This window comes from Lissotriton vulgaris, chromosome 3_1, assembly GCF_964263255.1.
Source record: "Lissotriton vulgaris chromosome 3_1, aLisVul1.2, whole genome shotgun sequence".
Lineage (NCBI taxonomy): Eukaryota > Metazoa > Chordata > Amphibia > Caudata > Salamandridae > Lissotriton > Lissotriton vulgaris.
In genome coordinates this window covers 432,334,899-432,352,637 of record NC_141689.1, presented here as the reverse complement: position 1 = coordinate 432,352,637, position 17,739 = coordinate 432,334,899, and the positions used below count along the sequence as shown (strand labels likewise).

Here is a 17,739-nt window from a genome sequence, read left to right as displayed (position 1 = left end):
GCTTTTCGCCACTGCTGCAGTCTGACTCCTTTCCGGGTTAGACGTAGCGCGTAACAGGATACAGATTAATCGAGACGCACGCCCCTTACGTCACGCTCCTCACCTGCGGTTCTTGGACACGTTGAACGCAATCCAGGGCACGAAGCGGTGCCTGTACGATTTCCATTTCCGAAGCAGGCCCCGGAAGATGGAGCGAAAAAGCAGCATGGCCGTCAGGCATAGCGCAAACGGGATCGGGAGTTGTAAATAGCAGAAGGATGGGCGGGGGAGGAGGAGCTGCGAGAGGGGAGGAGACAGAGAAACATAACCACGAGGGAGCGAGGTAAAAGAGGGACGAGTGTTGATCGTGAAAACGAAATGTTAACAAGAAATGTACCCAGTCAATTCATAGCTGCCAAGGTTTCAGATTGCTATGTGTGACAATTTTATAATTTCAGTGTAATTATGAATGACATTTCAACAACTATGAGTGACACTTTCTCTCAAGCAAAACCAAGCAATGAAGACAAAGGAAACATAAATATCAGAAATAACAGACATGATTGTGATGTTCTTCAAAGGCGCTAGCGCGTACATACGTGGCGCCGCCCGCTAAATGATACTCGGGACACCTTGTTTGATTCCCTCGTGGCTCGACTGCCGAGCGTCGGCCACGCCTCCTTTATTTATCTAACCGGCGAATGACGTCATGCGCCAGCGCTCACTTGCGTCTGGGGCGTGAGTAGACTGGACCGCTACCTCGCGCCCCAGAACATTACATTCTTTCTAACCTTTATTCTTATTCTTATTGTTATTGTTATTGTCATTTTGTATAGCGCCAATTCACCTGCAGGTCTCAGGGCGCTTTGACCACAAAACACAACAACCGAGTTAGCCGAAAGGGAGTGGAGGAACTGGGTAGGACTATGCTGGGCTGAGCGTTGCTCTGAATAGAATTGTTTTTAGGGCTTTCCTGAAACGGAGTAAATTGCCATCCTTACGGAGGGCCTCAGGCAAATCGTTCCAGAGCTTAGGTAGTAGGACGGAGAAGGATCTCCCGCCCTTTGTGGCCAGTCTGAACCGGGGACATACCAGACATTGGGCGTCGGAGGACCTGAGACTTCTTTCAGGTCTGTAAATCTCTAGCCGTTCCTTGATATACGCCGGGGCTTGTCCATAAATGGATTTGTGGGCTATACAGAGACTTTTGAAGGCTGACCTTTGCCCAACTGGCAGCCAATGAAGGCTCCGTAGTAACGGGGAGGCATGTGCTCTTCTTGGGAGTTTGAAGATGAGTCTAGCCGCGTCATTTAAGACCACCTGCAGTCTGTTGATTAGAGTTTTAGGTAGGCCCAGGTAGAGCGCATTTCCGTAATCAAGCCTCGATAGTATGGTGGCAGAGACTACCGTGCGAAGCATTGACTGGGAGAGGAGCGGAACTAATTTGCGCAGCTGTCTTATGAGGCCAGTGCAGGTTCCAACCACAGTGGAGATCTGGCTGACCATTGAGAGGGCGCTGTCTATCTTAATACCTAGACTTTTGACCGCGTCAGCTGGCTTAGGGGTCGGGCCCAATTCCTGAGGCCAGTACAGGTCACTCCAGGGCGAGCAATTTGATGAAACTATCAGCACCTCGGTTTTTTCGGGGTTTATTCTTAGGAGGTTCGTGGACATCCAATGGACTGTGTATCTGAGCACCTCCTGTGCATGTAGCTGAGCCTGTATAGTGTTGTCTATGCTCAACAGCAGCTGTGTATCGTCGGCATAGTTGAACACACGGCAGCCCATCTCAGCTAGTGTATTTATCAGAGGTTGAAGATATAGGTTGAACAGGAGTGGGGACAGTGCTGAGCCCTGAAGGACTCCACATGTCAGGTCTCCCACTCCTGATATCCTGTCTCCCAGCTGAATCCTCTGTGTTCTCCCGGTTAGAAAAGATTCCAACCATCGGTAGGCTGAGTCCCAGACCCCAAAACCGGACAACCTGTCCAAAAGTAGGGTGTGGCTGACAGTATCGAACGCCGCTGAAACATCTAATAATATCAGGGCGCTCGGTTTTTTCCTGTCAGCCATCCCTCTGAGCTCGTCCAGCACCGAGAGCATGACTAACTCGGTGCTGTGATGTGCACGAAAGCCTGCCTGCATCTCATGGAGAAGATGGTTGGATTCCAGGAATGATGCCAGGGATTTCAGCACATGTTGCTCAAGCACTTTTGACAGGAACGGAAGCTGGGAAATGGGCCTGTAATTTATTCAGGACTTTAGTGTCTGCCCCGGCTTTTTTTAGTAGTGGTTTCACTCGTGCTTCTTTGAAGCTAGTGGAAAGCCGTCCGGTATCTAATGATTTATTTAATATAGTTAGTAAATGGTCCTCTAGACTGGGGCGGGCTAAGCAGAACACACTTGGGGGGCATGGATCTGCTGGAGAGCCAGACTTTGTCTTCCTCATCAGGGATTCAAGGATTAATGGGTCAATCGGGGGGAAATTTGACATGAGGATTCCTGCCGGATTTATGGATCGACCACCATACTTTTTATTTCTTGTAAAATGATGTCGACCTTTTCCAGAAAATATTTCTGGAAAGTGTTGCAGCTAATATTGGTTTCCGTATCTTGAGTTCTTTTGGTTAATTCCGTGAGAATTTTAAATGTTTCTTTCTGGACGTTGCCCGCCTTATTTATGCGGTTTTCATAAAATGTGGCTTTGGTGTCCTGAATGCATTTTTTATAGGTACGGAGCGACTTCTTGTATTGTTCACAAGTCTTAACATCTTTTTTCTTCCTCCAGTTTCTCTCCATATTTCGTAGGGTCTTTCTATGCTCCCTCAGAGCAGGTGTGAACCAGGGGGCTCCCTTTCTGCCACTATTCGCTCTTTGGAGCTTCTCGGGTGCGATCTGATCAATAGCTTTGGTCAGATAGCCCATCATATCCTTACTCTCCTGATCTACATCCTTATCAGATGCTATGGGTTGGACAATTTCCGTAAGTGTCGTGGTCAATGTTTGTAGATCAACATTTTTCCACTGACGAATCATTTTAGTTTTTGGTGGTAGGTGTGGAGACTTTGCATCTATAGGAATATCACAGTAGATCAGATGGTGATCTGACCAGATACAGGGGAGGATTTTCACTAATGTCAACAACAAACATATCAAAACATTGTGGAATGAAACAATGGATCTGTTACCATTCTGCCAGTCCCAGTTCTCGGATCATCACACCAGAAAGTCAGCCAGTTGGGATGATGGTGCTGAATTATTTCGCAACCCATAACTGGACTGTCCACCCCTGGACAGGGCTACCAGTGGTGTCATTCTGGTGGGGGTGCCTTGTTCCCCGACTGGTGCAGGAGAGCTCGGCAGGCTCCTCCCTGGGGTTGTCGGCAGCGGTTGAGTGTCTAGGTCCATCGGGTTCTCTTCTTCTGATGGGTACTGTTCCGGCTGCTTCGCCTCTCCGTCCTCTCTGAGTTGACTTGGACTGTCTCTTAAGGGGTCGTGTCTTGGATGAGGTGGTGTCCCTGGGTGTACCTTCTTGAAGAAAGAAATGTTACGAGTGACGGTCTCGGTTCCCCTCTGAGCTGTCACCATGGTGCCGGTTCGGCGGAGGACTGTCCACGGTTGGTGCTCAAACGGGAGTCGGAACTTGCTCCCTGGATATCGATCCTTGATGGACACCTGGTCTCGTGCTTGAATCTCAGATTCTCTGGCACCTCGCCTGTTGCTGGCTTGTTCGTTAGAGTGGGTCCGGTTGGCCAAAGTCCTCTCCGCGTCAATCTGGGCAGGGACCCAAGTAGGGTGATTCGGGATAGTGTCTTTCACCACGCGGCCCATGGTTGCCGGCCCTGGTGCTGCTTCTGTCGTGAGGTGTGGGGTCAGCCGGTACTCTCTCAAGAAACTGTAGATGGCCCTTTCCATCGGTGATCCATCAGCATGCGCCATGCGTATTGCTTAATTGAGTGTGCACATGAATCTCTCCACTTCCCCATTGGCTTGGGGCCAGCGTGGGGTTACTTTCCGATGGTGGACGGTGATCCATCAGCATGCGCCATGCGTATTGCTTAATTGAGTGTGCACATGAATCTCTCCACTTCCCCATTGGCTTGGGGCCAGCGTGGGGTTACTTTCCGATGGTGGATCCCCCAGCCTTTTAGATAGTCTGCGAACTCCTGCCCGTGGAATGGGGGACTGTTCTCCGTCTTGACCACTTCGAAGATACCATGCGTTGCGATAATGTTTTCGAATTTGGTTATGACTTCTGTGGCTGTCTGGCTTCTGACGATCTCTACCTCCGGATACTTTGTGAAGTCGTCAATGACTACTAAGGCATAGCGTCCATCAGGAAGGTGCCCGAAGTCCGCACTCACACACTCCCATGGTCTTTGGGGGTTTTCCTCGGTAATGACCAGGTGATGGCGGTCCGGCTGTCCCGCAGCTTGACAACAGGTGCAGGTTCGGACTGTCTGTTCTACCATCGCATCCATCCCCGGGAACCACACCTTGGCTCTCAGTCGACTCTTGGTCTTTACCATGCCTTGGTGTCCCCTATGCAAATTCCACGGCCTGTTGGGTTAGGCTGGCAGGCATGACTCATCTTGGTCCTCGTAAAAGGCATCCTTGACTGTCGAGAGACAGCTCTTCTTTCACCCTCATAATGGACTCGAGTGTCCCGCTGGCTTGTGGCGTTCACCTGCTCATTGTGGCTTGGATGGGGCGCCAGTCGTTGGACTGGACGGCGTCTGCCGCTAGTTGTAGGCACTCATCACTCCAGGTTGCTTCTACTATGGTTACTAGACTCATGGGTAGAGGCCGTGACCTTTCCGTCACCAGTCTGACATATTCCTTGATATCTTCCGCCTCTTCTCTTTCAGCTTTCGTGGCCGCTCTAGGGTGCCTCGAGTGATAATCTGCCGGATTTGTCAATCCAGGTTTATATTCTACTGAGTAATCATACCCTTGCAGTTGAAGTATCCACTTCTCAATCCTCGGTGGCGGTTTCGAAACTGAACCCTGGAACAGGGGTATGAGAGGCTTCTGGTCTGTGGACACCATGAAGGAATGCCCCTATACATAGACGTGAAAGTGCCGGCAGGCCCAATGGATGGCGATGGCCTCACGCTCTATCTGCGAGTACCTTTGCTCAGTGTCCGTTAGGGAGCGGCTGGCATAGGCGATGGGCGCCCATTCTCCATTGCCCTGAAGCTGAGTTAGCACTGCTCCAAGTCCATAGGGGCTGGCATCCACAGCCACATTGGTGGGGTCAAAGTAGAACAGAGTTGTGTCCGCTGACAGAGCTGCCTTTGTGGCTTTGAACACGTGTTCTTGCTCCGGGCCCCATTGCCATGTGGTGGTGGACTTCGCCAGTTCTCTGAGGGGCTTGGTGAGGTTGGAGAGGTCGGGGACAAAGCGTCCGCAGAAGTTCACCATGCCCAGGAAACTCCTTATTTCCGAGATGTTGGATGGGGCCGGGGCTTCTTGGACATCTCTCACTTTGTCGGGATCTGGCGCTATTTCTTGGTCAGAGAATGTATACCCAAAGAAGCTGATTTTGTTCTGTAAGAATTGGCACTTTTCCCGGTGTAATGTTAGGCCAGACTCCTTGATCCTTTGGAGGACTCCCCTCAGCCTCTGATGGTGTTCTTCAATTGAAGATGCGTAGAGCAGCAAATCATCGCTCACGTTTAGGACTCCTGGGAGTCCGCTCAGGTCTTCTCGGATGGTATTTTGAAATACCTATGCGGCACTCAAGATTCTGAAATTAAGACGCCGGTATCTTCTGAGGCCTACGTGCATGGAGAAGGTGGTTATATATCGAGAGTCTGGGTGGAGTGGTAGCTGATGATACCCGGAGCGAAGGTACATCTTAGAGAACCATCTTGCGCCGTTCAATTCTCCCAGGATGTCATCTATGGTAGGGGTTAGATGTCGTTCCCTCTTTACCGCTGCGTTTGGGAGGCGCATGTCCACGCAGATGCAGACTTTTCCCGGCTGTTTCGGCTTCTGGGCTACCACAACCGGGGATACCCATGGGGTGGGCCCACTGACCTTCTCGATGATACCTTGTTTCTCCAACGCCTCCAGTTCTTCTTCGACTTTCTTCCTCAGGTGGAACGCAATGCGCCTGTGCCTCAGTGCCACTGGTTGGATCGAAGGGTCGATATGAAGGGATACTTCCTTCCCTTTCAGGCATCCGATGCCTTTGAACACTTCACCAAATTCTTCCATGATGGTGTCCAGTTCTTCTTCGAGCACGGCCATGGCGAACGATATGAGCCTCAATTCTTCGGCTGATTGCCCACTTATTAGCATGCCACTGTCCTCTTTCGTGACATACACAGTGGTGGGTACTGTCAGGCCTTGATGCTGCAGTTCAGTCTTGAAACACCCTATCAGAGGGATGGGTGTCTTCTGGCCATACGCGAACACTCTGATTCTTGCTTCGCGGAGGGGAGGCCGGGCACTTAGCTCGTTGTATATGTTCGCAGCCATTAGCTCAATGGATGCCCCTGTGTCGATGGTGGCTCTCACTTCCTGCTGGTGGATCTTGATGCGGCACTTCGGGAGTCGCCGCTTCTTCCTTATCGGCTGGTCGATCGCAAAGACGTAGTGGACCGAGTAATCGCCCGTGTCATCGTCCATGTCCTCACTATCTCGTTCTTCCAGTACGGCTTGTTCGGCTTCCTTCTTGGCTTTCGCCGATCTGCACACCGCTGCAAAGTGGTTCATCCACCCACATGCGCTGCATTTCTTTCCTTTCGCTGGGCAGTCCTGCATGCGGTGTGGCTGGCCCCCGCAATACCCACACTCTCTCTTTTTGTCTTGCTGTTTCCTCCCCTGTTGTGGCGCGCTTTGGGTCTTACCGCATTCACTTTCTCCGCCATGTTGACTTGTTCTGTCTTGACGGGTCGGTGTAGGGCTGCTTCCATGTGGGAGGCTCTCGCCTGCGATAGTTCCTTGGAGCGGCCCAGAGTGAGAATGTCTGCAAGTGGCTTGCCGTCTTCTTGAAGGATGGTGACTCGGAGTTTGGAGGAGTAACAGGCTTGGATGATCTGCCCTCGGATTTCTTCTTGCTCATCCCAAAAACCGCAGGTGCTGGCCAACTCCTTCAACTTTCCATGGAATACGGCTTCCTGCTTGGCCTGGCAGAAGATGAACCTCTCATAGTCTTTGTTCGCCATCGGTTCAAAATGAGCGTTCAATGCATTGAGGAGAGTGTGATACGTTTTCGGCGTTGCTTCTACCATAGTTTTGTAAATCCGGTGAATGTCTTTACCTCCCAGATGGAGAAGCAGGGCCCTGTGTCGCTCTCGGGCCATGCCCGCCCCCTCAAAGTAGATTTGTTGGCGATCTGTCCAGTCTCTCCACCATGGGCCTAGAGATGACGGGGCCCCATCCACAATGAATGGTTCAATGGCGGGAATGGACGCCATTTTGGACGCGTGCGTAGACCCTCTGCGCAGCATGTGCACTGCTCACCTCCGTGGCGCGCCGGTCTCGGCCTGTCCAGTAGTCAGGAGGACAATGCTGGGGTGTTTCCCTATGGCCGGCCTTCCTCCCCTCTCACCTCACTGTTTGGCTGGTTGGGCACTCTGACCTGTGCTCAGATGTAGGTACACGTGGCACTGGGGTGTGGGCTAGCTCCTGTGTGTTGTCGGGGACCTTCCTTTGCGCATGAGCAGAGGCCTCTAGGAACTTACTCTTGCTGGCACACTGGGGCCAGAGATGTGCCTCAGGCAAACACAAGCAGCGTGAGCTGCTTCAGCCCCACTCAGCAGGATACACAGTGTGGGCGAATCAGGAGGCGAGGGTGTGTGAAGTGCACAGCATGGGTCCTTTTAAACCCTCGTCGCCAGTGTGATCTTCAAAGACGCTAGCGCGTACATGCGCGGCGACGCCCGCTAAATGATACTCGGGACACCTTGTTTGATTCCCTCGTGGCTCCGACTGCCGAGCGTCGGCCACGCCTCCTTTATTTATCTAACCGGCGCATGACATCATGCGCCAGCGCTCACTTGCGTCTGGGGCGTGGGTAGACTGGACCGCTACCTCGCGTCCCAGGACATTACAATGATGCGCGTCTCCCACCCACACACCCATGTAGCCCGTGGTTTACTTCAAAGTTATTGGAAAGTTTTTCTGACCTCAAAGTTATAAGCAACGGGGTTTACCTTTAACTGGCTTTAGGATGTGGGAAGCCGCAAAGAACAACTGTACTTTTCAATTCAACTTTGAAATTAAAATTATGAAGTCGTAAGTGTGACTGGAAAATCAATATTTTTGCATCAGACACAAAAGCTAATATGAGTCCCTTTCTCAGTTGAGCCAGTAGCGCAGCACGTCAGAAAGGATGGACCTGGGAAATAACTGCCTTGCCTACGCATTAACAATACATATCTCGGAATTCAGAATTAAAGCAGATGGAATATTTTAGCAGTTCTATTTTACGCCCGTAGCTACTGACAATCCAGGGGGATTTCTGTTACACTATCAAAGTCGACACCCGGTTCCCACTCATACATCAAAAACATGTGCTGAAAGGAAGTATTTCTTCGAACCCTGGCTTCCCCTGTAGTAGTTGCACACTTTTCCGACCAGGACCATTAAGCAGTGTGATTAAATCAATAGCTGAGCATTGCCCCCGGGGTCTGTGGTACGGCCGCCCGTTATTATTAACGAGTTTCACAGCCTTCGCTGCTCACGCACCCAGCACCTACCAGCAGTAAAAAAATAACGGGTCTTGGCTCCAGAGAGCTCACTAACTTTCTTTTCAAGCAACTCCATCTGAAGAGCAGGGCGTGACCACGGGAAAGAAGAAGGCCTGGGAACAGCGCACAGAGGGGATGCTGCAGAGGAAAGGCGAACATCACAAGCACCCCCTGCGGCTCTTGCTTTCTACCACCGCCAAATTGCCAGGCAAACTTTACCGCAACAAAATTACAGCACGGCAGGTGTTACTGTAAGAAGACAAATACTGCTGCTCACTTACTAATGATTCAGGCGCCCCGGCCCAGTGGGCTTGGATTGAGTTGTATGGCCTGGGTGGGTGGGATCCAATCGTCGTTGCAACCTCCGGTCGCGCCGATGACGACGTGGCAGCAGGACGTAACGTTGCGTGGCGTGTATGACGTCAATCAGAATGTAATGTGGGGGGAGGTGGGAATCTATTGATAAATTGTAGCACTGTAGGTGCAGATTAAACCTCAGCCCTTCCCAAGCCCAGTACTGTGAGCAGCGCTAGCAGCCACTTCAGTTTAATCATTATAGCAGCCCTACCGGCTTAACAGCCGAGGCGCTATCTATGCCTATTATGCGTGACAATGCATTTCAGTGCGGTGATGCGGACCACCGCACTGAAATGCGTTAATGTCACACGCGTTGCATGATACTTGGCAGAGCTGTCAATTCTATGACGTCTGTGCTGGAATTGGAAGGTAAATTAATTTGGGAAGGGTCGGACTGGGACAAAAAATAGACATGGGCATCTAAGTAAAAGTGGCCCTCTTTAGCGAAAAAGTCACCCACATTTGAAAATCAGTCCAGTTTTGAACTTGTGAAATCATGCTTTATGGGTATTTTGCAAACAAACTGCATGTTTTGTGTTTACTGCAGGCATGTTTGTGGTAATAGCAGGGAAATCAGCATTGAAAAAACGGACCACCTGGCCATAAAACAGGTCCATAAACTAGGGTACTGCCTGATTGCCCTTTATGCCAGATCAATTGTGTTCAGGAACCTATAAATTGGAGTTAAGGTGTGGCACAGAAAGGGGTGGAGTCATGATAGGTGGACGCTGACAGTCAACGTATTCATTTAAAAAAAAAACTCTTACCACAAAGAAATGAAAAGCATATGAGCATTTGCGATAAGAATTAAAAATTCTACTAAAGATACGGAGGTGAGGATTCCACTTCTCTTTCTTCACTTAAATTTTTACAGCAGCAAATCAAAGGGTTACATTTGAAATACTACATTTCCCATGACCCCATAGTCCCAAAATGTCATCTTGTGTCCTCTTTCTTTGCCCAAATGTGGGAATAACAGTCCCATCACTCCGGAATCCTAGAATGATAGGATCACAAGCAACTCGAAAAATCACAGGACTCAACCGAAATCCATCTCGACGACCTCTTCTGAAGACAAAAACATCCATCGAGGTCAAGAACTATAGCGGGAGGAATTCCAATATTTACTAATACTAACTGAAGCCAAACAACAGTTACTTCTCATCTTTTCCGGCAAGGAAAGAGAACATTGGAGCCGTAATCTCTAGCTCTCAAAAGGAAACAGTCAAAACAAATATCAGAAATCAAGGTGGGAATTCAGCTCATTTGCAATTGTAACATCAACAGCATAAATGCACATACATGCATAATTAGTCTTGTCTCTGTACTCTTAATAGAATTGAAAATTCTTCTTGCTAATGCTAGAAATTCTTTTATACTGAGTCAAGACCAGAGGCTCCTATTATGCTTGTTCAAAGCTGAGCTACCACCACAGAAGCAACATCCACAATAGGTTTATAATAAAAAGACCAAAACGTGGATTCAGAAGACCAGTTGCTGCTTTCCGGATATTATCCAATCTAGATTCTAACATATAAGACTTTAAGACTATGGCCCCTCTAGCTGAATGAGCCCCAAAAGCGGAAGTATCAATTCCAACCTTGGACAATAGCCAACGCAGCAACCTAGCTAAGTTGGCTGCCGCTGCAGGACGGAAGGGCTTCTATAAAGTGATCAGCAAGTGACCACCCATGTCAGAATAAAACTCACTGGTACTTACCTCATATGTCTTTAAACATTGCACAACACAAAGCTTACTACTATTAGGGAAAGCTGGATAGGATTCCAACTTAGAAATGGATTTTGTCTTTCTGGAGATACTGAAGGAAACTCCTTTGGGAGAGAAAATTCTACCAGCAAGCTCTAAAGCTCTTACATGAGATATTGTCCTGCAGGATATAAAACATAACAGCACAGTCAGTTTAGCTGCTAATTGTTTGCGTGAAAATATTTATTATCAGGCCAATTATCCAAATATTTGAGGACTGTATTGACATGCCATATTACCGAATACCTTGGATGAGAGGGCTCGGACATTCGAATACCCCTTAACAGCTTAAACGGCATTGGATGTTCACTAACGGGTTTACCATACACCGGGAGGTAGCCTGCAGAAATCGCGGATCTAAAATTATTAACAGATCAATAGGTCATACCAGCAGAAGCCAAAGGAGATAAAGGGTTTATGACTGTACAGAAATCTGCACCAACAGGATCTGCACCTTGTTCATGGCACCAATCACAAAAGCACCGCCAAGCTGAGGCGCGTAGCGCTTACGCATCCCTTCGGATCAGACCTGTCTAATGAAGGCTACAGGGTCCTGCGAAATGCCTTGGAGACTCCATCAGTCCCGGAAACACTCCATGCCAACAGCGAGAGGTGTCCTGAGAGGATCAGAGGATGTGGCTGAGCCACTGGGTCCAGCAACAGATTCCAAGGAAATGGGAACAATATCGGACAAACACAAATCAATTCAAGGACTACCAGAAACTAACCTTGCTCTATCCAGAAAGGAGTAACTAGAATCCTTTCTGTCCTCTGAGACCTCACCTTTGTCAGGACTGAGAATCATCATGAAGGGGGGCAATGGTAGCTCAGAAAGGGGGACCAGTTCTGACAGAAAGAATTCCTGGCCTGTGCTTCCGGATCTGGGCTCCCACTAAAGAACGCCTGGAGTTTCCCGTTGAGGCGAGAGGCGAAAAGATCAACAGTGCATGGACCCCACCGGTGATGAATCGCATTGAAGATCTTAGGGTGAAGTATCCAGAGGTGAAGGGAACGCTAATCTGCAACCATACTGCGTTGCCCCAGGAGATACTCTGTCACCACGGATATTCGATTTTGAAGGCAAAAGTCCGTGGCTATCTCTGGGAGGAGACGAAATTTGGTCGCGCCCAATTTGTTCACATAACGGACCTTGGAAATGTCCATCTCCTGGAGGATGCAAAAATTCATCTTTTCTGGGGAAAGGCCCTAAAAGTTAACGGTCCCACAAGGAGCTTCAGACAATTCATATGGGGGGGACAGCTCAGACTTGGACCAATGGCCCACCATGCAGATCGTGCCGCATCACGCAGCCTAACTCCCTGGCATCTTATTCTATCTGATTCTATAATCATCTCTGAATTCGAACCAATGATGGCTCAGGAGTTCCAGGCCTCCATGTGATCCAACTACCATGTCATCTCTATCCTGGCCTCCACTGATAAACTGACTTGTTCTGACTAACTGAGACCCCCTACAGAGGTACTAAATCTTGAGCTGTTGACGGGCTCTGTCATAGAGAAGGCTAGTGGAGAGTCTAGAAGCCCTACAAGCCATGCGATCGACCTCAAGGATAATGTCTGTTTGCACACTGCAGTCTTCAACTCCTTCCTGATATTCTGAACCTTCTTAGGGGAAAGAACTAACTGCATTAAGACTGAGTCCACTTGAAACCTCAGGAAATCTAGGATTTGAGTAAGGACAAGAACTGATATTTGGACATTTATAATGATCCCCAGATCCTGAAGGAGGAGAATCATCCATTCCAAATAAGACTTTGAGCCATAATAATGATGTTGTCCAAGTAGACCTTCAATTGTACCCCCTTCGCTCGAAGGGATACTACCACTGGCCTCATAATCTATGTGAAACACAACACTGTGGAGGAGTTGCTAAAAGTAAGGACCTTGAATTCGTAGCAAGGCCCTATCCACAGAAACTCTCTTGACTGGGGGTGAATGTATGATTTATTCAGCATTCCGTCCATCATTTGTTTGCGTAGCACTTTTCACCCTAAGTGGGATGGGTATGCCCTGACGTGGGTCCCTTACTCACTGTACCACTGGAATCAAGCTAGCCTGGCTGATGAAGGGTAATTCCCAGAAACCGGTCCTAGAATGCTTGTTTCCGGTCCAGGGAGGACCTGGCTTGGCAGTTCGGTCTGGACTGTTCTCATGTGGCACAGAGTCAAGACTGATTTGCATATTGCTGGGTCTAAACTGGGGTGGCATGGTGAGCAAAAGAACAGTGGATTTAACCAAGATCTCTTGACTGGGGGTGAATGTATGATTTATTCAGCATTCCGTCCATCATTTGTCGGCGTAGCACTTTTCACCCTAAGTGGGATGGGTATGCCCTGACGTGGGTCCCTTGCTCACTGTACATCTGGAATCAAGCTAGCCTGGCTGATGAAGGGTAATTCCCAGAAACCGGTCCTAGAATGCTTGTTTCTGGTCCAGGGAGGACCTGGCTTGGCAGTTCGGTCTGGACTGGTCCCATGAGGCATAGGGTCAAGACTGATTTGCTGTGTCTAAACTGGGGTGGCATGGTGAGCAAAAGAATGATGGATTTAACCCAGATCTCTTGACTGGGGGTGAATGTATGATATATTCAGCATTCCGTCCATCATTTGTATGCGTAGCACTTTTCACCCTAAGTGGGATGGGTATGCACAGACGTGGGTCCCTTGCTTACTGTACCACTCGAATCAAGCTAGCCTGGCTGTTGAAGGGTAATAACCAGAAACCGGTCCCAGGATGCTTGTTTCCGGTCCAGGGAGGACCTGGCTTGGCAGTTCAGTCTGGACTGTTCCTATGAGGCACAGGGTCAAGACTGATTTGCATATGGCTGGGTCTAAACTGGGGTGGCATGGTGAGCAAAATAACAATGGATTTAACCCAGATCTCTTGACTGGGGGTGAATGTATGATTGATTCAGCATTCCGTCCATCATTTGTTTGAGTAGCACAACAACTTATTCTGGCAATTTCTCCAGGTACGATCAAGAGACCCTTCTTGGGGTTCTTATAATATTTCTTGAGGAACGTGTTAGACCTGGCACCATGGCGTGGGTCTCCCTTCCATTTTTGCTGTTGCCTCATGTGTTTTTGCTGGTGTTAGATGCTTTGGGCACTGTGCCACTGCTGTCCAGTGCCACAGTGCAAGTGCTCCCTACGGTAAATTGATATATGGATTAGTGATTCCATGATTGGCTTGTTTGGTTTACTTGTCAGATCCTAGTACAGTGCACTGAGTGTACCCAGGTCTTGTAAACCAAATGCTGCTAGTTGGCTAGCAGCACTGGTTGTGCCACCCACAAAAGCAGCCTTGTAAAATGTGTCTAAGGTCTTCCAGAGCCTGTGTGCAGTCTGGTACTGTCACGCTGACTGAGCAAATGCACCCACTTTCCAGTCCCTAAATCTTCCCATTTTTTCATATCAGACACCCCTATGGTAGGCCCAAGGGCAGGGTGCACTGTAAGTATAAGGTAAGATATGCCCTGGTGTGGGTGGCATGTCCTAATAGTGTATTACAGCCATTTTCGTTTTTCACTATTGCAAGGCTACCTGTTCTCCATAGGCCAGAATGGGCAGTTAAATTATTACATTCTATAATCCTAACTGACTCAGAGAACATGGTAAAATTTCGAGTTTAGTATGCCTGGACTCAGAATGATAAAAATGCATCTTTTAGTGAAGTTGGTTTTATTATTCTGTGTTTGAAAATACCACTTTTAGAAAGTAGGTATTTTCTTGTCTAACCATCCAAAGCCTGCCTCTGCTAGGTTGTGTATTCCTTGTCTGCTTATTTTGAGTGACAGGGCTGGGCGATTCCAAGAAACAAAATAAGTCAGCCCAGTGGTGAATAGAGAGACCTGCATCTAGATGGGTGGGAGGAGTTGCACCTGGGACCTGAATAGGGCTGTGTCTGCCTTCCACAATGCTGGCTCCACCTCCTGGGGTGCGGCTGATGTCTCTGCACTGCACAGTGAATGAAGAGAAGGAATCTTGTCAACAAAGTGCTCCAGGGCTGTGCTTTCCTCCACAATGCTGGCTCTACCTTCTGTTGGGGCGCCTGATGTTTCTGGCCTGCACTGTGAAAGGAAAGAAGGAGTCTTGTAAACAAAGTGCTTCAGTACTAGTTTGGACTGGGCAAAGGCCCCCCCTGCCTTCAGAGGACAAAGGATTTTGGGGTATAAATATTGGGACCCTGATCCCAAGAAAATAGAACACTTTTGGACTACAAGAAGAAACCTTTGCTGAGGAAAGGAACCAGAAGAAACTGAGGAGAGACTATCCCTATGCTGAAGTGCTGCTTGGGGGATTGGCCTGCAGTGGTTGCCCGACTTCCAAAGAAAGTAGAAAGAACTTTGTATGCTTTACTTTCAATTTGTGAAGGATCTCCAATGGCTTGGAACAGAGGTTGCCTCCTGCTGAGGTCTCAGGGACAACGGACTTCACCCCCAGCTCCCCATAGTTCTTTGGGAAGTGCCTGCTGATGTTTTAGGCCTTCTGAGGGACTACGTGTCGCAAGGAGCTGGAAGCGCGACTCAACGAGGAAGAAGCGTATTGCTGTCGCAACTGCTGCCGTCGCATCTCTGAACAAGGGCATCGCCGCTGTAGCTGTGGTATTGCACTGCATCGAGAGAAGCGTCTTGGAACGAAGAGGAAGCGCGTCGCCGTCGCTGCCGTCGCATCTGTGAACAAGGGTGTCACCGCTGTAGCTGTCGTGTTGCACTGCATCGAGAGAAGTTTCTCGCAACGAGGAAGAAGCGTGTCGCAACCGCTGACGTCGCACTTCTGAACAAGGATGTTGCCGCTGTAGCTGACGCATTGCACCGCATCGAGGAAAGCGCCTCACATCCCCGGAGAAGCGCGCCGCTGTCGGAGATGCTGCCGTCGCATCTTGGATGTCGCCTCTGTAGTTGTCACATCGTGCGGAACCTTCTCGCAAATGTCGGTGAAGAGTGTCGCAGCTGAAGCTGTTGCCGTCACATCTCTGAACAAGGTTGTCGCCGCTGCAGCTGATGCATCAAATCGAGACTTCTCACATCATCGAAGAAGCGTGCCGCATCTGGAAGATCTTCACGTCTTTATTTCTTTGTACCAGAACTTTGCCGCATTTCCATCGCTGCAACATTGCTTGTTGTGGAAGTGCAACGCATCATAAGGTACATTGACGCAAAGTGTCGCATCTTAAGAACTGAACAGAAGTAAGCTAAAACTACCATCTTAAGTATAGTATTGTGGATTTTTTGTCGTTTGTGGTCTTGTGTTAAATCTATATAAAGAATACATATTTTTAATATACAACTGTGTGGTGTCCATCTGTAGTGTTGTCACTGAATTACTGTATGTGGTCACAAATGGTTTACACACTGCCTCTGAGATAAGCCTGTCTGCTCGTGCCAAGCTACCAAGGGGGTGAGCAGGGGTTATTTTAGGAGTGTACGCCTTACCCTGACTAGAGGTAAGGGTCCCTATTTGTCACAAGTACCTACCTGTGCCAACTAGCAACCCCCAAATCTAACAGAACGTAACCAAAGTGGGGTCCACCTCAGGGGTTTCGGTCACTCTGCCGGAGATATCCAGCATGGGGCACTCAGAGCGCAGATGGGCCCTTACATCATTATCCAACCCCTGACGGATGTGGAACTCAACATAATCCGCCACATCTTGTGGGGTAAGCAAGGTGGTTGAATGTGGGTGATTATGCCCCCCGGCTTGAAATCCAGCACTTTGGGCTTCTTCTGGGAATCCTCCTGTTGGCACATTTTGCACTTAGGTTTGCTGGGCCCAGGCTCATCGTCATGATTCTGGGCTATCTGAACTAGAATAATCTAAATCCCCAAGCTTTTGGGAAGGGGAAGGAGGGTTAACAAAAGGGGCGGTATAGGCGTGGTCCCCTGCCAGAGAGGTAGACCACTTCTCAAAGGCTGAAGAGTGGAGTCCCTTAGCAAATTTTCCTTTGGTCTTTCCTGGTCTGTGAGGGTGGCCATCATCACCCATCAAAGTAGGGGGGTAGGGATCCATCCCTGCTGGCTAGCATAGCCAAGCAGATGCCGTGCAAGAGGGCCCAAAACCCTAAACAAGGTTTTATTTACTGATTGCTGAACCCCAGCCTCGACCAGCTCCACAAACTCCTGCTCCAGAGACCCCTCAGGGTGATAGTGATAATGGTCCATCGTATCTTGAGGGAATTAATCAAAACGAACTATACTAGTATCAAAGTCAGCTGACTGTGTTCTTTCTGCTGCACATAGATACCCCTCTGGGGGAGATTCATGCACATTAGAAATAATCTTAATAAATAAAATAGATGTTAGTACACCAGCTTTCTTTGTGTGCCCAGTACTTTTTTCGTGGGATAATAATAACGGCAAGATAACTCTGGTGGTTAATACACTTTCTGGAAAGATCTTTGTTTTGTCTTATCACAGTTTTAACTCCTAAGATAGCTTAAAGGGTTAAGGTGCCTGCTGCAAAGCACAATGCATTAAATGCAGATCAAAGGTTTGTATTTTTATGTAGAAAGGTATATGGGTTACTGCTTTTGACACAAGTATTTTATTTGCCATTCATAAGTGTAACCCTTCTAATATAGCACAGTGACCTATGAACTGATGTCACGGCGGTGCATGCAAACGGCAAGACATCAGTTTGGAGGCTTTTGAAAAAAATAAATTCATCATTATTCTAAGGTTGCAAAAGACGGTTCCTGTGGGTGGTAATCTGATTGATACAGTCACCTCCAACCACTATGTTGCTTTATCAATCCTGCCTTTGTGTTTCTCCTGAAGATGTACTCTGCATATAATCCCTATCAGTAAGGACGGTATGTGACTCATACACCTTTTGACCCTCATTGTCTTATGTAACAGTTCCTGTACATTGATTTGCACACTTGTCTGATATATTGTCCCAGTATATTATGTGAT

At 48.6% G+C, this 17,739-nt stretch overlaps 1 protein-coding gene across 1 annotated transcript in view; it reads right to left on the bottom strand.

The window, feature by feature from the left end:
- The window catches only part of SETD9 (SET domain containing 9), a 109,308-nt gene extending 109,048 nt beyond the window's left edge, over nt 1-260 (bottom strand). Inside the window, exon 1 of the mRNA XM_086960651.1 lies at nt 104-260. Coding sequence (XP_086816777.1) covers nt 104-207 — 104 coding nt within the window. The 5' untranslated portion in view covers nt 208-260. The remainder of the gene's footprint in view (nt 1-103) is intronic.
- Between the last annotated feature and the right edge of the window lie 17,479 nt (nt 261-17,739).